This window comes from Paroedura picta, chromosome 6 (genome assembly GCF_049243985.1).
Source record: "Paroedura picta isolate Pp20150507F chromosome 6, Ppicta_v3.0, whole genome shotgun sequence".
In the NCBI taxonomy this organism is placed as follows: Eukaryota; Metazoa; Chordata; class Lepidosauria; order Squamata; family Gekkonidae; genus Paroedura; species Paroedura picta.
In genome coordinates, this window is record NC_135374.1 from 58,194,217 (window position 1) to 58,215,382 (window position 21,166).

The following is a 21,166-nucleotide window of genomic DNA, read 5'->3' on the forward strand; positions in this document are numbered from 1 at the left end:
CCCCGCCCCGCCCCGCCGAGCGAGTCCGGGAAGAGGGCGTGCGCGGCCGCCGGGCCTCGGTGCTGATGGGGCCGGACGACGCCCGAGCGCCTATGGCGGAAGGGAAGCGGCCCCCCGAAGGCGCTTGAGAGGGCGAGGGAGGAATTCCGGCGGCCATGCTGCCCCTCGGCCTCCCGCTGCTCTTCTTCCTGGCGAAGCCGCTTCTGGAGGCAGCCGCAGCAAGTACGGGCGGGGGCGCCGGAGGGGCGAGCCGGAAGCGCGAGGAAGGCGGGGCGAGGGGCGACGGGGGGCACAGGCTGGATTTCGGCTGCTCCCTTGAGGCGCCGTCTTTTCCCACGGAGGAGCTGTAGGCAGAAGGGCCGGCAGGTCGGCATTTCTCCTTCGTGGCTATTGAACTGGCTGGTCATGGCACAGGAGTAAAAAAGTTGTAAAGCTGGAGGGGACTGCACGCTAGGCATGTTCAGCCATCTGATGGCTGAACATAGCAATATTTTTACCGATCCAAAGAGTAATCCATACCACTGAAAGCAGGGTCTGGGACTCTGCCCTGATGAGCTCCAGTTCGAATCAAGTCTGGGGATCAGAATCCCAACCAATGCCCAGAAGCACGCATTCAGTTAAGGCACACCTCCCCAACCCTGGCTAGGGGTGTGCATGAACTTGGGGTTGTGTAATGCCTCAGTGCTGAGGTTCAGGCCCCCTAACCTAAGATGTTCGGGAGGAGTGAGGACCAAAGCAGAGTCAGGAAATCTTCAGTGCAGAAAGTGCCAGACTTAATCCCTCCAGTTAAAGTTTCTAGACTAGAGAAACAAACTGGGGGGAGGGGCTTTCCTTGCCAGAGACCTCGGAGAACACAGTAAGCCGCAGTAGATAGACCAATAGGTATGTAGTCATGAATGCTATTTTAACGTTGAGGCAAGGATAGAACACTGATTTGACCTTGGATCAGATGTTTGCTGCCCTTCTGCCAAGTATGGAGAGATACATACATACATACATACATACATACATACATACATACATACATACATACATACATACATACATACATACATACATACATACATACATACACACACACACACACACACCTGTTTTATTTTTTTATTGTATATTTATATACTGCCCTCCCTTTTGGATCAGGGCGATTCACATTAGGAACTTTCATATTACAGTGCAATACAATAAACATCTTAGATATATAATAACATCTTTAACAATATATATATATATATATACTAGAAACTAAGCCCGCTGTGTTTTGAAGACAGCGGGCGCTAGAGGTGGGGAAGAGTGCTGTGGGGTGGGTGCGCGACTTGGCAGGGGCGAGGCGGGGCACCGGAGGGCCCAGACGGTGTACGGCCTTGTAGGTGATGACCAGAACCTTAAACCTAATTTCGCCACCATGTAGGGTTTTCAAGACGAGATGTTCAGAGGTAGTTTGCCATTGGCTTCCTTGATTAAAAACTGATTAAATGGCAGGAAGCAGAGAGAAGGACTGTCAGTGCACAGTTTTTACAATGGAGAGAATTAAGCAATGGGACCTGACAAGGATCAGTATTAGGAGTTGGTACTATTTAATGTATTCACCTTGAAGAATCTGGAACTAGGAGTGAAGAGTAAAATGGCCAAGTTAGTTGGTGAGACAAAATGATTCAAGATGGTGAAAACCAAGGCTCACTGTGCAGAACTCCAAGAGGCCGTCCGCAAATTGGGTGGGTGGGTGAAAATGTGGCAAATGAAATTCGGTGTTTGTAAGAGTAAGGTGATGCATACTGGGACAAAAACTTCCAACTTAAAGTATAGGCTGATGGGGTCTGAATGTACTGAGACTGTGAGGAAAAGTGATCTTGGGGTCATAGTGGATAACTCAACGGAAGTGTCAACCCACCATACGACAGTGATGGAAAAGTGTGTTGGTTGGTTGTGTGTTGGTTGTTTGTTTGTTTATATTAGTTTTTATAAACTGCCACTCCCGGGTCAACTGGCTCATTCATGGTGATTATAAAAACCCAACAGAATACAATAAAAATACAATATAATACTAGCAGCGAGATCCCCTTTACATCCCCCACATCCATACCCATCAACAACGACTACCACCGCTCCAGCCACTAACCTGAGAGGGTAGGCCTGCCCAGATGTCCAGCACAGAAGACCTGTGCAAGGTAGGGACCCGATCTTCCTGGCCTGGCCTCAGCTGAATGCTTGGTGGAAGAGTTCCATCTTACAGGCCCTGTGGAAGTGTGATAGTCCCGTCAAGGCCCTCAGCTCCTCTGGGAGTTCATTCCACCAGGTTGGGGCCAGAACTAAAAAGACCCTGGCCCTGGTTGAGGCCAAGTATATCTCCCAGGGACCAGGAGCAACCAACAGATTCAGATCTGCAGAACAGAGAGTACTATAGGGAGCTTAAGGAGACATGCGGTCCCTCAGATAAGCCAGGCCCAGGCTGCGGATGGCCTTAAAGGTAAGAATCAAAACCTTAAACCTGATCCAGAAGCTAACCGGTAACCAGTGCAGCTGCCTCGGCACAGACTGGATATTGGCCGTCCAGGATAACCTTGTGAGGACCCTAGCAGCCACATTTTGGACCAGTTGCAATTTCCGGGTCAGATATAAGGGCAGTCCTGCATAAGGCAAGTTAAAGTCTAATCTGGAAGTGACTGTGGCATGGTCACAGTGGTCTGGGGACAGTAGCCTCACTTGACGCAGATGATAAAATGCTACTTGGGTTACTCTTGTGACCTGAGCCTCCATAGAAAGGGAGGCATCAAGGATCACCCCTAAGTTCCTGGCAGTAGGCACAGCCATAAGTTGCACCCCATCCTACCCACCTATAGGAGTGGCGGTAGCAAATTCCATCTGCGCCCTCTGCTCACCCTTCCCCTCCAGAATGTACTATTGGGAAGATTGTTAGAACTGGGATGAGTTTTTGCCGCAGCATCTTTATCCGATTCGATTGTATTTGTACCTGTTCTGTGTTTTATGTCTGTTTTAAGGGGGGTTTATTGGGGCTTTATTCAGACATTGTAACCCGCCTCGAGCCTTCGGGGCAAGGCAGGCAATAAATTGAAATAATAACTAAATTTAAATAAATCCAGGATGGGTACATGCACTTCTGGGTCCCGTCCCCTTCTACCCAGCCACAGAACCTCCGTCTTAGAAGGGTTGAATTTCAGGCGACTCTGCGTGAACCATCCAGAAACCGCTTCCAAACATCTGGTGAATGTTTCCAGGTGGGAGTCCGTCCGTCCGTCCATCCATCAAGAGATAGACCTGGGTGTCTTCCACATACTGGTGACAACCCAGCCCAAAACTCCAGACTAGCTGTGCCAGAGGGCACATGTAGATGTTAAATAATGTGGGAAGAGTATTGCCCCCTGTGGCACCCCACAGGGGAGCACAAAGGGGTGTGATAACTCCTCCCCCACTGCCACCCTCTGTATGGTTCTGGAGAAAGGAGACTAGCCACTGTAAGGCCGTCCCCCTGATCCCCATCCCGGTGAAACGGTGAGCTAACAAATCATGGTTGACCACATCAAATGTGGCTGATTATAAGCAGGAGGATAGCCAAATTGCCCCGATCCAGCTGGCATTGGAGATCATCCATCAAGCCGACCAGCGCAGTATTCACCCCATGACCAGGACAGAAGCCATCCATGGTATGGATCAAGCCTGACTGGTATGGATCAAGGGCCGTTAGGGATGATTAGGAAAGGGATTGAGAATAAAATGTCGAATATTGTAATGCCCCTGTATAGCTCTATGCTGTGGGCCCATTTGTAATGCCGAATACAGTTCAGAACACTGTATCTCAAAGGGGACATTGTAGAGCTGGAAAAATTACAGAGGAGTGCAACCAAGATGATTCAAGGGTTGGCGCACCATCCCTTATGAAAAGGTTGAAGAGTCTGGGATTTTTCAGTTTAGAAAGGAGGGACATGAGAAGGGTTTAGAAAATTATGCATGGAGTAGAGGAAGTTGACAAAGAACTTTTTCTTCCTCTCCTAAATACTAGGACTCCAATTAAGCTGTTGTGCAGTAAGCTTGGAATGGACAAAAGGAAATACAAGTGATTAAAATGTACAGTTTACTGCCAGAGGATGTAATGATGGATTCGATAGATTCACAGAGGATAAATCTATCATTGGCTACTAGCCATGGTGACTGAGGGAAACCTTCTAGCAGGGCCTGCAAAACAGAGTTTTTGGTTCATGCCAATGAGCCAATACCATTGCATGGGGCCCCCTGGAACCCTCCCACACAAGATACACCACCTGATACAACACAAGGCGACCCCAAGTCCAGCCACCTCATAAAGTGACAGTTTTGTATGGTTAGATTGCTAACAGTTTTGATTATTACAATGTTTATGTGTTGCAAGTTTTAAATTTACAAGTTAATGATTTGATTGTTATATACTATGCCAAAACTGAATGAAGTTGTGAACCGTGAATTTATATTGTAAACCACTCTGAGCCACAAGGGAGGGTAGAATAGAAATATAAATTAATAAATAAATTCCAGAGGTGAAAGGCAATGTCGGGGAAGGCCCTGGCCTCTTTTATGTCATGTAGTTGGCTGTCTAAAGGAACTGGTTGGCCAGAATGCTGGACTAGATGGACTATTTGTCTGTCATATGATATTAAGGCCTGTGGCTATAACACTTTATACATTACTATTCTTATTGGTCTAATCCAGCAAGGCTCTTCTAATGTTATATTCTTACAATCTTCCATCCAAATCTTTAAAAACCCTAAAGAATAAAACACTAACTAGGGCTGACCCTCCTTTGATTCTGAATTCTGACAAGACTGGGCTAGCCTGGCTAGAGCTAATACTCTTTGTAAACCAGGGGTAGTCAAACTGCGGCCCTCCAGATGTCCATGGACTTCAATTCCCACTAGCCCCTGCCAGCGAATGCCAAATTCCTATTAGAGCCAGGAAATTTCCTGAAATTAAAACTGATTTCCAGATGACAGAGATCAGTTACCCTGGAGAAAATAGCTGCCTTGCATTATATCACACTGCTGAAACCCCTGCTCTTCCCAAACCCCACCCTCTCCAACTTTCACCTCCAATCTCCAGGAATTTCCCAACTCTTGAGTTCACTGCCGTACCCACTATGTAGACTTACCTTGAAGAATTTTTGTGGGTATTAATGCATTTTGTACCTTCAAGTTGCTGTATTAATGCTGATACAGATGCATTCAAAATGAATGGCTGGAATACATTAAGCCCTGTCCCAAGGTGAAATTGCGTATGACGTGATTGTAAATAGCGGAATATAGAGTTCATGGGAGTCCGTGGGCACTGGAGCCAAACCATATACGGAAATGAGGGTAGCATATTAAACTATATGAATTCAGTCATATGAGAGCCATGATGAGGAAAAAACAAAATGTTTCACAATTTGTTTTTCTGTTGAGTAAACTCTAGTGCAGTTATTGTTTTATTTAGTGCAAGGGATGTTACAAAACTGCTAATTGCCTATGCTAATATAAGATGATTTTCAGCATTACTCTAAAATCTGTTGTTGTTAAGACACCCTAAAGCAACAGAAGAATTCCCAAAGCATATGCCTTTCTCTTGATTCAGTTAGCACCTAAACGGCCTGGTGTTCTTCAGTAACTTAACACACACCTACAGCTAGCTTTAAATTTTGATTAAGTAGGCAAGATCAAGGTCAGAGTTCGCTGTTTTGTTCTTTTCAGCATGAATTCGATAAAGTAATGTATTCTAATTGGGTTTTTTAATACCTGTGCACAACTGGACTCATTCTCTCAAAAAATGGAAATTGAAACTTTAAAAAAATCTTAGCTTGTGTATCATGTCCTGTTGCCCTTTTATCTCCTGAACTGGAAGTGGATAAAAGTGCTATTGAAATGCTGTAAGAATATGATTATATGTTGAAATCAATGAGATGGGATGCCTTTGGTAGGAATGGATTTAACAGCCATTTCAGTTTGCTAAGAGACATGTAAATATGACTACATGGACCTCAAGTTGTGAAGGTGTAAAATAGTCAATGTAAAATGCCTGTGCTGCTCACTTGTTTTGGTTAAGGTGGCACTGCTAACTTGCAGTGTCAGAGTTTTTTCTTTTTTTTTCTTTTTTTTTACATTGAGTGAATTCGAAAGTGGCTAAATTCTGCTTTTAAAATGAAGGAAACTCACTTTGCTGGAAGCAAAATGTATTGCTGCCATGACTTGGCGAGCTTTAGGCAGGCTGTCCCCCTCTGTCCCACTCGTCAGTCTGCCAGTAAGTGGCTTTTCAAAGGCAAAGCATACAGGGATGCATATTTCATTTTCATTTATTTTGAAATGAAAACAGCTGGTAATCCAAAAGAAGGAGTTCATCTATATGTCTTCATTTCCATTGGTATTAATGTAAACAAATTCTGGTAGTAATGGTATTATTTTCTACCAGGTGTGGATGAAGCTTTCAGGGGTTCTGCCCTTTCACACAACCCCCATGTCATTCATGCAACAGCTAAGAGAAATGTGCCTGGTTTTATAAAAAAATGATATTGTAAATAAAAGCCTCTTTATGACTTCAGGTATTTCTGAAGCTGTACAGAGTGTCCACGAAGGTTAAACTCAACTTTACTAAGTACTATGTTCCCTTTCCATTTCTTTCATATCTGACATTAGATCCTGCTCTGATCATTCATGGCCTCTACCTTTACCAGAAGCCAACCTGCCACTGCTGTTAGCTTAATTAATTAATTAATTAATTAATTAATTCATATTTCAGTGTATATCCGAACCACACTTGACCAGGTCGTCTCAGTCTGGTTTACAACAAGTTATCAGTTCACAATCCTTATCCATTGTTGTTCCTATATATATTTCTGAAACAGCCAAGGGGGTGGGACGTGTCCGGCTGTCCAAGTTGGAAAAGGGCCAATCAGGGTGCAGCCAGCTTTTTCCTGATTGGTCCTGCCCCTGTGTCTCCCGCCCTCCGGCCCTGGACCCTAGCCTCTGTGCTCTCAGATACCTCAGTGCCTGGAGCTAGCAGCAGGTAAGGGGAGACGGCCCTGGGCAAAGGGTTGTGGTGGAGGCCTTGCTAACGAGGGCCTCCTGGCCTGCTAAGCTGGGCCTGCTGATGAGGGCCTCCCGGCCTGCTGACTGCCTGCTAAGGAGCTCAGTCTCAGCCCTGCTAATGAGCTGCTCAGCCCCCGCCCGCACCACTTGATTTGACTGCAAGCTGCAGCCTAAAGTCACCTTAAGCTACCTGGCCAGGGGCCAGGGGAGGAGGCCCATTCTTTCAGGACCCATTCTTAGGAATGGGCTTTGAAGCTAGTTCAATCATAATTTGGCAATAAAACTATAAAAAATTAAAAATGACATTGTGCATTAGCATTAAAATTTTTAATGTTTCATCTTCTGTCCTATTGGAGGCAGCTATCTGTGTGTTTAATATTTTAAACTTATTTTTACTCTCATATTGTGTTCTTTCTCTTAGATTCTTCTTTCCATTTACCGGCACCCCAGAATGTGACAATTGCCTCATACAATTTTCAGAATATATTAAAATGGTCTCCAGCTACGGGGATCAATAGTAGTACAGTGACATACAGAGTTGAATATCAGACGTAAGTAAACACTCCTTGTATACCAAAAACTTTATATTGTTCACTGATATAAGTAATTCAAGTCAAGTCAAGTCTTTATTATTACGGTACTAGACCAGTAGTCAAATTACAAGGTACATAAAAACATCTGGCATTAACAAGATAAAAGAATCATTGATAACTTAAATATTATAAAAAAAGATAAAAACATTCCAGCTATAAGAATCATTCTGGTTTTAAAACTCACAAGCATTATCTCAAGCAACTGAGACTATCTCTACCTAAGTTGTTCCAAATCCAACCAGCTTTTCCTTGTTTTGATTGTTCTCCAAGCAAATCTGGCCACAACAGAAGTTATTTTTGTGCTTTTGTCTGACAACATGTCTGTGATTGCCTCTGAGTTGGGCTTATTCTGTAGGGAAGATATAAGTTCTCCCCTGAATTGATCGTATAGCCTATATTGGAGTAATACATGTTCAGATGTCTCAATGCTCCCATCCTGGCAGATGCATAAACGATCACAAATGGGTATTTTTTTTAATAAGCCTTCCCTAAAAGCGGATGGGAGCATGTTATATCGTAAGAGAGTAAATGATCTCAGATCTGAGAGTAAATGATCTCAGATGTTCTGGGAAAACAAGATTAGATAAATAAGGTAATGGCCTCAAATTATTAAGTGGAGGCATTGGAAAAAGTGGATTTTTTACTTGATTGAAATCCTGTTGGTGATGGATATCTAGGATTCTTTGTTTTATCGTTTCCTTTGCTCGGTTGAAACCCAGAGACAGTATTAACTGTTTGGATAGACCATATGAGCAAAGTTTTTTTTTCTCAAGAGTGGATATCCACGGTACAACCAATGATTCAGACATCATTAGGTAAAGCAAACCCTTTGTGGAAAAAAGCAATTTTAACCAGTACATGGACGTACATATCCATATTCTGGTCTGGACAGAATACATTCCTGTTTCCACCCGGATTGCAGCGTTGGAAATGCTGGTTGGTACATGGAGCAGGGATCTTAAAAATTTAGCCTGGGTCTTTTCTAGGCTGGAAATATTGGCATTTATACACAATGGGGCCCCATACATCATCTGTGCTAGAGGTTTTGCCTTGAACAGCAAAAGTATATAAGTAATTGTGCATACAAATATTTTAGAAATACCACACTGGTTTCATTGTCACACTATTTTGTGTAGCCAGTTTGGTGTAGTTTGGTGTAGTAGTTAGGAGTCGGACTTCTAGTCTGGCATGCCGGGTTTGATTCTGCACTCCCCCACATGCAGCCAGCTGGGTGACCTAGCCCAAGGTCACCACAACACTGAGAAAACTGTTCTGACCGAGCAGTAATAGCAGGGCTCTCTCAGCCTCACGCACCTCACAGGGTGTCTGTTGTGGGGAGAGGAAAAGGAAGGCGATTGTAAGCCGCTTTGAGCCTCCTTCGGGTAGAGAAAAATGGCATATAAGAACCAACTCTTCTTCTTCTAATAGAAATGTGTGACAGTCTTTTCAGATGTATTAAAAAACAAAAACAAAATCAGTATTAGAATCATAGCGTTGGAAGGGCCATACAGGCCATCTAGTCCAACCCCCTGCTCAACGCAGGATCAGCTCAAAGCATCCTAAAGCATCCAAGAAAAGTGTGTATCCAACCTTTGCTTGAAGACTGCCAGTGAGGGGGAGCTCACCACCTCCTTAGGCAGCTTAATCCACTGCTGAACTACTCTGACTGTGAAAATTTTTCCCCCTGATATCCAGCCTTTATCGTTGTACTTGTATTTAAACCCATTACTGCACGTCCTTTCCTCTGCAGCCAACAGGAACAGCATCCTGCCCTCCTCCAAGTGACAACCTTTCAAATACTTAAAGAGGGCTATCATGTCCCCTCTCAGCCTCCTTTTCTCCAGGCTGAACATTCCCAAGTCCCTCAACCTATCTTCATAGGGCTTGGTCCCTTGGCCCAGATCATCCTTGTCACTCTCCTCTGTACCCTTTCAATTTTATCCACGTCCTTCTTGAAGTGAGGCCTCCAGAACTGCACACAGTACTCCAGGTGTGGTCTGACCAGTGCTGTATACAATGGGACTATGACATCTTGTGATTTTGATGTGATGCCCCTGTTGATACAGCCCAAAATGGCATTTGCCTTTTTTACCGCTGCATCACACTGCCTGCTCATGTTTAGGTTACAATCCACAAGTACCCCAAGGTCTCGTTCTCACACTACCACAAGTACCCCAAGGTCTCGTTCACACACAGGACTGTGGGCTTAATAATGAAGGGAAAACTAACATAATTCATTTCTCCCTTTTTGCTACTGACATCAGATTTTGAATTTTTACAGTTTAGAACAAGTATTGCCTTAGGCATTAATCATGGTGACTTTGTAGGAGTGTCTCCTGAAAACCATAGGCCTTGCTTCTAAACAGGGTATGCATTTGGATCTACCTGAGCTGAAAATATGCCTGAAAAATACCTTATTGGTATTTTGGTGGTATATTGGTATTTTATTGGCTTTGCTTCTGTTGCAGCTCTGTTTAAACCGGGCTGCGAGAGAAGTCAGCCCAGAATCAGGTGTGTTCACAGTGAGCAGACTGTTCCCTGTGGTCACAGCTTCTGGTGTGCAGTTTTTTCCCTGCCTTTTTTTCTTCTTGGATCTATTGGACTCCACAAAAACTGGAATTTCTGAATAATCCTGGATCCAAATACCACACCAGTAGCAGGTATAACCTGTGAAACAGAAATACTTATTGTTTAGAGTTGGGTTGTTAGTTGTATCATGGATACAAATTGCTTTTTTCATTAATCTTTCAGCTTTGCTCTTAAAGATGAGCGGAAGTGGATAGTAAAGTATTTACATGTAAAGTGTTAGTGCAAATGGATTGCTTAACTAAATTATGTTGTGTGCTTTTGAGAGAAGCTGACATCATATATGGGAAGTACCATCTCAACACGTATTCCATGCAAATCAAAGAAACTGATTGAAGATGCTATTTTAAACATTTACACGAGGACATTTCCCCCCTGAGCACTACAAATGGTTCTCTGCCCATTTTTTTACTATTCCACATTGGACATTGGCTTTTCCTGCCATTCCTGAATAATTTCTGACTCACTTGTGTGAACTGTCAGCACCATGGAGGCAGCTGAGTGCTGTGGGTGGAGATACAGATGTGGCCCACGTTCCCACTCTGCTACCAAGTTGCTGAACTATTTCTGAAGTGTGTTGTTCTGCTGCCCATTGTGGCTAGTGCCACCAACAAATTAGGGTCTTGTTTTCACTTTTACTTATAAGCCACTTCTCTGGAGAGGTTGCTTACAGATTCCCTCAATATAGAAATGAATAAACACCCATGCTCTACTTGGTGGGAGCAGCAAGCAGGAGAAAGTGGACATAACCACCCCTTCTGCCTGTTGAACTGGTGAAGGCAAGGCTTCTTGTGCAGTGGAGCAGACTCATAGGATCCATCCCTTAAAAATAAGCCTCTTTAAATTCAAGAGGCTTACTTCCCCAAGAAAAGGGTTCTAGTCTCTTCATGATCAGTGGGATTTTACTAATGGCTGAGTTCACTCACGCTGCTTATCTGGGACAAACAGCAGTGCTTAAAAATGTAGCTTAGCCATACTTTATAAATTGATCAAAGGCCTATGAAAGGAAAGTGATAGTAGAGGGTGACCTTTTAATGGAGGATGTCTGTTCATGTGGTATAGTATAACCATATTGAATAATGACCACCAGTGCATGGGTGCTACTGTGCAGAATTCCACTTGTGTTTTCACATATTCAAGCCATTTGATTTGGTGACAGCATGGATCCTGCAGAAAAATCCTGCTAATAGAAAGGGGAGGTCATATTTCTCCTGTGCCTGTCACCCAGGAGCCTTGTTTCAAGAATCTTTTTGAGCTGGCATAGGAATGAAAGATGAGCAATTCCCAATCCAATGACAGAAAATACAACCGAGACTTGAAACCAGATCCAAGCCAATATATGATGAACATAAAACCCTTTGGAATTTTTGATAAAGCTTCCCCCCCACCCCCTTTGATTATGGAACGTTATTGTCCTGTGTACTGCCTGGTCCTGCACACTATTTGTTGTATACAACTATCAAAGAGGAGCATTTCTTCTCACCAGTGATGTAGAGTGCATATACCTGACTACATATTTCAGAAGTCATTTTTAACCAATGATGCTAATGTAGAAGAATGTGCTAATCACTTATTGTTGTTTCTTCATATTACGTTTAGGAAATCATATCCTGTCTGGGCAGAAGTAAAGTCCCAAAATATTACAAAACATGAATATGATTTCACAAATGAAGTTAAGGAATTTACTGAAGTAATTTTCCATGTTAGGACTGAACAAGGAGAATTAACATCTCACTGGGTAGAAAGCCCTTTCTTTCTAGCAACACGTCAAAGTATGTTTATTTACTTCCATTTTTATATATGTGAAATGTCTTGGTTTTATTTATGGAAGCAATTGAGGGTTGCATAACAGGAATGAACTTCTCCCATGTCAAAATATGCAGGCTGTGTGTCCCTAACATGGTGCCTGAGGCACCTTTCCTGGATCCTGCAAATTGGTTATAGAAAGTAGGTGGGGCCATGTGGGGCTTTTCTCCAGCAGGGCTACAGCTCCCCATCTGCCCCGTCATCCCTTAAAGTTGCCGTGATCAAGTAAGGCAACATTAACAAATAACTGTGCTTGATTATGTGCCGCTATTCTAGATGAAGACAGGAAGGTGGAATAGAAATCTGAGGTGACTTCTACCACTTCCCCCATCTCCTTTCACTGGAGTAGTTCACACCAGTAACCTTCCCTTCACAACACAAAAAAATAAGCTTTTTGTTTCTTCTTCAGAACGGCTCAGATTTGTCTTCATCTGACAGAGTGCTTAGTGTTTTGGTGGATAAAACAAAGAATGTAAAAAGTTATTGAATAGTACAGCAAGGGACAGCAGAACAATTACAAATTCATACACCCACAGATTTACTAAACTGATAGGCTGTTTCTGGGAGAGAGAAATAATTATTGTATTTGGAACTCTTCCTTAAACCCAAGAATATCATCCTATTGAAAGTTATTTTATTTATTATTAAATATTTATACCAACCCTCTCTGTGGACAGGCTCAGGATGGTTTATAACATGTTACATTTGGTTTTAAATACAATAAAACAATAAATATCTCTGGTTTCTGCATTCTGGACCAGTTGAAGCTTCTGGACCAGATACAAGGGTAACCCTGCATAGAGTCAGTTGCAGTAGTCTAGTCTGGAGGTGACTGTTGCATGGATCAGAGTGGCCAGGTCAGACACTGACAAATGAGGTGTTAGCATGTCAAAGATGGTGAAAAGTTTGACAGACAACATTTGTGACCTGGATCTCTATAAAGTGGAGTCCAGAATCATACACAGGCTTTTGTTGGCTGTCAAAGTTGTTAACTGGATCCTGTTGAGAGCCAGGAATTGTAGTGCCTCATGTGGGGCACGCCAGCTTATCCAGAGGACCTCCATCTTAGCTGAATTCTGTTTCAGACAAGTGGCCAGTGCGTAGACAGATGGCAGTCCATCAGCAGATATAGCTAGGTGTCACCAGCATATGGCTGAGATCCTAGTCTGAAATTCTGGATTAGCTGGGTGAGGGGGCACACGTAGATATTAAATAGCATGGACGAGATAATTGCTCCCTGTGGAAGCCCAGTTAGGGCATATTGCTGAGAGTCCTGTCCCCTACTGCCACCCTCTGGCCAGATTCTGGTAGGACTGCAGCCATTTCAAGGCCATGTCTTGCATCCCCATGTCGGCTAGGCGTTGGGTGAGTATCCATTATCTACAGAATTGAACGCCACTGTAAAGTCTAATGGAATCAGCAGCGCTGACCCACCCTCTCGTCACCAGCTTCCACCATCCAGGAGGGGCACAGGTCAAGAGTGAATACTGATCAGATGCTTCCAGTGGGCCTTCTTTACTTGAGACATGGGGTACAAGTGGGGTCAAAGGCTACCTGATTCGACTTGAAGTCACACATGTTACAGGAATAGACAAGAGCAGTGTGACTCCTTACTGTGCTGAGAATCATGTAGGAACAAGGTTCTCTACCTTTCCTCCCATGCTGTTTTCATAAGCAAAACTTTGCAGGAGCCCATTTGCCCCACTGCCAGGGTATGCATGTCTGTACATCTGTCCTAACTTACATCATACATCTCATGTAATTAGGTCCTCTTCTCCTAATGCCAGTCCCTTATGTGTTTGTTAAATGCATGTGGGCCTTTGGATTGAGTCTGTCCAAACAGAACAAAAAACAAATGGAGATCTGTGAAGACTTGTGCGGGAGTTGAAATCCCATCTCCTCCACCCTCTTCTGTCTGACTTGCTTTGCTTCCTCCATCTTCTCCCCTCCCCACTCACTGCTGCTCGTGATCCATGCCACTTTCTCATGCCTTTATACCCTCTGCCTGTTCTCCCCTTCTACTTTCCCATTGTACCCTCTGCCTGTTTCTCCCATCCCTTCCTGCTTTTCCATTACTCTCCATTTTCCTTGTGCTTTGCCTTGTTTTCCCATCATGTTGTCAATGTATCAGGCCCCTTCCTTCCCTTCCCCACCACATCTTGTTCCTTCTCCACATAATTGCTGCTGGCCAGTGCTACCCTGATATTAGGCATTCTTTTAAGTCCGCCAAACCCAACTAGTTATAATTCTTTCTGAACTCAGATGTCCTGCGACCAATGTCTGCTGTGTTAGGTTTCTTAATCCACAATTTAAAATTCAATATTTTACAAACCTAAGGTTTCCTACTGCTCATTGTCCCTTGTGTGAACGTTTTGATATTGTTAGCTATAAGGATATACTTACCTGTTTGCCTTTTTTGCCATTTCAGCTATTTTAGGACCTCCAAGAGAAATAGCTGCAAGAGTGGAAGCTAACTCCATTATTGTTAGCTATAAGGCTCCCTTTGATTATAACGCAACATTCTTTGTTTTTGATTATTTAATAATTTACTGGGAGAAGTCAACAGATAAGAACTTGCCTCCATCTGACAAAATGGTAATAAATTTCTGGAAAAAAATTAAAATACTGAAACATTCTTTAAACAGTGCTGTTAATTTTTCTTCTAAATGTGTGATTGCATCAAATAGTGAAATTAGTTTGGGTTTTCTTAAAGGCAGCATTTCAAAGAATGCCATTGACTCCGAGAACCACAAAGTTGGATTTATGTTACCTTCACTTTTTCTGTTGTTGAACTGGCTGTTTTCTACAAGTCTGATATATTTTTTCAGTCTTCACATTGTAAAGGATTTTTTAAAAGGATGGACCGCCAACTTGGTGTAGTAGTTCATAGCGTTGGACTAGGATCTGGAAGACCCAAGTTCATTGTGCTATGGACACATGCTGGGTGACCTTGGGCCAGTCATACACTGCATGGTGTAGTGGTTAAGAGCAATGGTGTCTAATCTGGAGAACCCATTTTGATTCCTCACCCCTCCATTTGAAGCCGTTGGGTGACCTTGGGCCAGTTAAAGTCCTTTCAGAGTTCTTTCAGCCCCTCCTACCTCACAAGGCAGCTGTTATGGGGGGAGGGGGGGTTGTAATCTGCTTTGAGCCTCTTTAGGGTAGAGGAGAAAGCAGGGTATGAGAACCAGCTCTTCTTTGTCTAACCCACTTCATAGAGAGGTGAGAATAAAACGGAGGAGACTGTTGTGAGTCACTCTGGGTCCCCATTGGGGAGAAATGGGAGGTATAAATGGAATAGAAAGGCCTAATCTCACAGTTCCAAACTGCCAGTAAAACTGGTTCTTGTACAAGCAGATGTCATGTTCCCAAGTAAATTCTTCAGTCTTCATTTAGAAATTTACCTTGAGCATATGCATAGGAGGCAACATTTGTTGGGAAGGCTCCAAACACTTTGCAGGTTGGTATGGAATTTATTTTCTGATTCAGACACACATAGTTAGTGCACTGTTTATTGATGCTTTTGGCAACAACTTGAATGTTTGCATTTGAAAAAAAAATCTTCAAGAAGCATTTTTCTTTTTATTTACAAGGCAGTCTTAAGTTAAAGTAATGGTAAATTCTAGTGGGGTTGGAGAAGGTCTGAGTTGCTAGGGAAGGTGCAGGATAGATGGCATTGAAGAAGGTTGGTTCTTATATGCTGCATTTTTCTACCCGAAGGAGGCTCAAAGCAGCTTACATTTGCTTTCCCTTTCCTCTCCCCACAACAGACAGCCTGTGAGATGAGTGAGGCTGAGAGAGCTCTGATATCACTGCTCAGTCAGAACAGTTTTCTCAGTGCTGTGGCGAGCCCAAGATCACCCAGCTGGCTGCATGTGGGGGAGAGCAGATTCAAACCTGGCTTGCCAGATTAGAAGTCTGCGCTCCTAATCACTACGCCAAACTGGCTCTCTCTTGGTCTATATGAGCTGGCTATGAGCATCATTTGGAACAGAAATAATATGTGCTGATAACATATTAGCATAAAACCATGACCGGGATGTTATACCCATGGCAAGATAGAGGTAGCTGTTCAAACATTTTGAATTGTAAATTTGGGCATTACTAAAAAATCACAAGGGGAAATCCTGTGAATTCAGTTGAGCAATATTATTCTGGCTAAATGGCTTGTGGATTGCCAGTGTAAACATACCATGCTTCCTGATCTATTTCAAGGTCATATGCAGTAGAATTTAAGAACTGAATTTGGCTGAAATCATTGCCATATAGTAAATGTCATCTTATTCTATCTCCTCAGATTAAGCAGAAGACAGAAAAAACCAGAAATACAAAATGCAGTCTTGTGAAACTGAAGGAAATGACAGAGTATTGCTTTAAGATACAAGCAGTACTTTTGGGAAAAGGTTCACGTGGTCTGCAAGGGCATTTCAGTGACATTCATTGTGAAAAAACATATCTCACTGGTATGTTCATTTTTTCTCTATGAACAATAGTGTTTTAATTACTGTGTCATTAAAGCAGTGTTGCTTGAACTCATAGCTAAAGCATTCTAATTTAACCTATTTCCTGAAGTGTTAATAATGTAAATACTTTATTAAAAAGTACTGTCCAGCAGCTAAGTAACTGTCTTGAGGACTATTTCTAGCAATATAAAAATCCAAAATAGCTGTGGGTGTGGAGCATTCTTTGTTTCACCAAAAAAACAAAAGGAGTGCAATACATTTTGATGAAATTTCTGATATGTATTTTTCCTGCAGCTGAGAAGTAATTTGGGAGGGTTCTTTCCTCTTGAATTTGTGTACAGAAATTTGCCAGATATCTGTATAGAGTTATGTGTTCAAAGTGAAAGGACAGTGGAACTGACTTGTTTGGAAGAACTTGGAAGTAATACCAAAACAAAAGTTATGCATTCAGGCTACTGAAAGTCCTGAACTCTCTGTGGTTTATAAACCTGTATACAGGACACTTCATATGTTGTTTCCTACACATGAAGTATTTAACATGTATGAAATGTATTTTCAGTAACTGCACATATGTGTTGCTGCATCTTAGGACTTGTAGTGAAATGCACTTGTTGCCTATGACTTACATACACTTTCTCTTACCCAAAATGCTTTTCATGTAGAAAATGTGTTAACATTTTGAGGGCCTTGTGCCCCTTAATCTTTAGCAGGAATTTCTGTTAGATGTTAGAATGTTTCAGACAATTGACAACTGTACAAAATCTAGGCTCAATGAAAAAAGAACTTCTGCTTTACTTTCTCTGAAAATGTGGCGCATGAGATAAATGTTTTAAAAATGTGACTCCATGACTATTTGTTGTTGTTATGTGCGAAGTCGTGTCCGACCCATCGCGACCCCATGGACAATGATCCTCCAGGCCTTCCTGTCCTCTACCATTCCCCGGAGTCCATTTAAGTTTGCACCTACTGCTTCAGTGACTCCATCCAGCCACCTCATTCTCTGTCGTCCCCTTCTTCTTTTGCCCTCGATCGCTCCCAGCATTAGGCTCTTCTCCAGGGAGTCCTTCCTTCTCATGAGGTGGCCAAAGTATTTGAGTTTCATCTTCAGGATCTGGCCTTCTAAAGAGCAGTCAGGGTTGATCTCCTCTAGGACTGACCGGTTTGTTCGCCTTGCAGTCCAAGGGACTCGCAAGAATCTTCTCCAGCACCAGAGTTCAAAAGCCTCAATTCTTTGACGCTCGGCCTTCCTTATGGTCCAACTTTCGCAGCCATACATTGCAACTGGGAAGACCATAGCCTTGACTAAACGCACTTTTGTTGGCAGGGTGATGTCTCTGCTTTTTAGGATGCTGTCTAGATTTGCCATAGCTTTCCTCCCCAGGAGCAAGCGTCTTTTAATTTCTTTGCTGCAGTCGCCATCTGCAGTGATCTTGGAGCCCAGGAAAATAAAATCTGTCACTATCTCCATTTCTTCCCCATCTATTTGCCAGGAATTGAGAGGGCCGGATGCCATGATCTTTGTTTTCTTGATGTTGAGTTTCAAGCCAACTTTTGCACTCTCCTCCTTCACCCGCATCAACAGGCTCTTTAGTTCCTCTTCACTTTCTGCCATATAGTTACAATGAATAAAGAACTGGTATGTTTCAGATGTGTTTAAGCTTTAAGCATAGTAGCAAGCTTTTCTTCTTAAATGGCCTATTACACTGTTACTCTTGCTTTGTTTCAGATTCAGCTGAGCTTTCTCCCTAGAATACTGTAATCTTTCATTATTGTATAGGTATAGTTCAGCTGATTTCATTGGAAAGTTCTTCCTGTAATATATGTTGGATAAAGATGAAAAATGGAGCCTTTAAGCATGCTTCCTTGATCACATTGCACAGAATTGAGTTTCCATTCTGATTCTTGTGTTTGGTTGTCAAGACTGGACTTCTGCAACTCGTTTTATGCAGGCCTACCCTTATCCTTGATCCGGCAACTGCAACTGCAAGGGACCAAGTGCTATGAAGATAGGTTGAGGGACTTGGGAATGTTCAGCCTGGAGAAAAGGAGGCTGAGAGGGGACATGATAGCCCTCTTTAAGTATTTGAAAGGTTGTCACTTGGAGGAGGGCAGGATGCTGTTCCCATTGGCTGCAGAGGAAAGGACACGCAGTAATGGGTTTAAACTACAAGTACAACGATATAGGCTTGATATCAGGAAAAAAAATTTCACAGTCAGAGTAGTTCAGCAGTGGAATAGGCTGCCTAAGGAGGTGGTGAGCTCCCCCTCACTGGCAGTCTTCAAGCAAAGGCTGGATACACACTTTTCTTGGATGCTTTAGGATGCTCTGGGCTGATCCTGCGTTGAGCAGGGGATTGGACTAGATGGCCTGTATGGCCCCTTCCAACTCTATGATTGTATGATTCTATAACTGGTGCAGAACACTGTGGCCAGGATCCTCACTAATACACCATGGAGATCCCACATCCGACCTGTATTCCAACAACTCAGCTGGCTCCCAGTTGAATTCTGGATTAAGCTTAAGGTTTTGGCAATCACCTTCAAGGCTATACATGGCCTGGGCCCAGTGTACCTGAGATACCACCTCCCTGCCTTTACCTCCCAAAGAGCCTTATGCTCCGCCACGTCCAACTGGCTGCAGATCCCTGGCCCCAGAGAAGCACGTTGGACTTCAACAAAGGCCAGTGCCTTCTCAGTCCTGGTCCCCGCCTGATGGAATGAGCTCCCTGAATAGATCAGGCCCCTCATCAAACTCTCACAATTTCGCAGGGCCTGAAAAAGGGAGCTCCTCCGCAAGGCATTTACTAGAGGCTGACCGACCCCAAAACACCTGCTGCCCCCCTCCAGACACCCCCCTTCCATGACTGAACAATCCAACCTACCCAATGCTGTTTCGATGTTCCTGTTCCTGTTAAAAAATTATTCTGGTTGACATGTTATGTTATGATTGCTATACTTGTTATATTCGTTACAATGTTCTATGTAATTACCCCATGCTGTTCTATGTAAACCACCCAGAGCCGTATGGATGGGCACTATAAAAATCTAAATAAATAAATACATATCTGCTCGTGGAGGCAGTAATTGGTTTGGATTCAGTGCAAAATTTCTGGTTGTGGTAGAATTCCTATGCAAGGGAAGCACAAGAAAGAGACCAAAGTAGCTGCTTGCATCTGGTTGAACTTATTGTATTTCCACTTGCATTTTTACTTGTACAACCCATTTCCAGTCACTAGGTGTCACAAAAGATCCTGTGGAAGCCAAAGTAGAATCCTTTTGTTTCTGCTTATGGCATTGCTGAATCCAAAGTTTTTTATATGCACCTTGTTCCTTGGCTATATTTTACACAGTGAGAATCTTTTGACTTTCCTTTCATCACTTGACTTCTTGCCTCCCTACAAATATATCTGTTTTTTCTGTTTTCCTCCTGCCAGTAGTATACAGTCCTTCTTGTTCTCATCCCTTAACTTGCTGTCCTTATTTTTTTTCCTCCTATGGTTTCCTATTCTATACCTTTCATGTACCTTACCTTTGGGTTCTTTCTTCTTAGCTGTGCATTCCTCAACTTCCTTCTGCCAAAGCAGAGATGCAGAATCCCTGCATGAGATTTCATTCCAACACATCTTTCAGGCCCAATGTGAGGTTTCTCCTAGCCAAACCACTTTGTTTCCAGAAGCTGCATGCTAGTCTTTTTGATATTGTTTTGAACAAGTTTTAAGTATTATTTGATAAACTGTCATGAAACTAAACAGTTCTTCTAGAGAGATTGTTATATTTTTAACTCTAGTACCATAAAAGGAAATCAGTTAACACTTATCAATCTCTTTTTCTCTTTTAGAAACATCAAGGATTTTGTCAATCACGCTGCCATTCATATTTGCGGTTGGTGTACTCATTATAATATTTTTCTGCTTGATGGTTATACTGAAGCATCAGAATAGAATTAAATATCTTTGGCGACCTCCTCTTACAATACCACTGCATTATGAAGAGGTATGTGTATTTATGACTTCTGTGCATTTATAAAAAGCATGCACAATCAGCTATATCTGTAATAGGCATCAAGGTGTGTCAGACAGTGCATTCTTGTCTGCAGTAAACTTCAGGCATCCTTGTACTTGGGCGATCACATTATTCAGCTGCCATGCAGCTACTTCTATCACCCAAGTTTGGTTTTTCTTCCTAGACTAGGAGCTGCTGTGAAAGGTCCAGCCAGCACAACATTACGAGTAGCTTGTTATGCAACACCGGGGCCCTGCTTGTCAGGGCTCAGCTGCCTGCACTGATGCAGTGAGAGGGACTGAATATCAAAGGAAAATCTGCTCTCAACTCTGGCTAGATCATGGTGTATGAAAGTACAGAATATAACATAATCAGCTTAATTTATTTTAGAAAGTCCATTTCAAACATGTTTTATTTACTTCATGTTACAGCACTTTTCTCCCCGAAGTGATTTACAGCATTCTTCCTTTCTTCATTTTATCTGCACAACAATTCTGTGAGTTCAGCTGTGAGTGTGCAACGAGTCCTAGGCCACCCAGCAAGCTTCCATGGCATAATGGGAATTTGCACCTGAGCCTCCCAGATCCTAGTGTGACACTCCAACCATGTTCCAATGCTGGCCTTGACCAAATAAACAAGTTGTAATATGGAGCATGGGTCAGAGAATGTA

At 42.9% G+C, this 21,166-nt stretch overlaps 1 protein-coding gene across 1 annotated transcript in view; it reads left to right on the top strand.

The window, feature by feature from the left end:
- The window catches only part of IFNGR2 (interferon gamma receptor 2), a 24,300-nt gene continuing 3,134 nt past the window's right edge, over positions 1-21,166 (top strand). The window contains exons 1-6 of the mRNA XM_077342598.1: positions 1-222; positions 7,468-7,597; positions 11,825-11,997; positions 14,460-14,626; positions 16,329-16,494; positions 20,333-20,487. Of these exons, the coding sequence (XP_077198713.1) occupies positions 156-222; positions 7,468-7,597; positions 11,825-11,997; positions 14,460-14,626; positions 16,329-16,494; positions 20,333-20,487 (858 nt within the window). The 5' untranslated portion in view covers positions 1-155. The remainder of the gene's footprint in view (positions 223-7,467; positions 7,598-11,824; positions 11,998-14,459; positions 14,627-16,328; positions 16,495-20,332; positions 20,488-21,166) is intronic.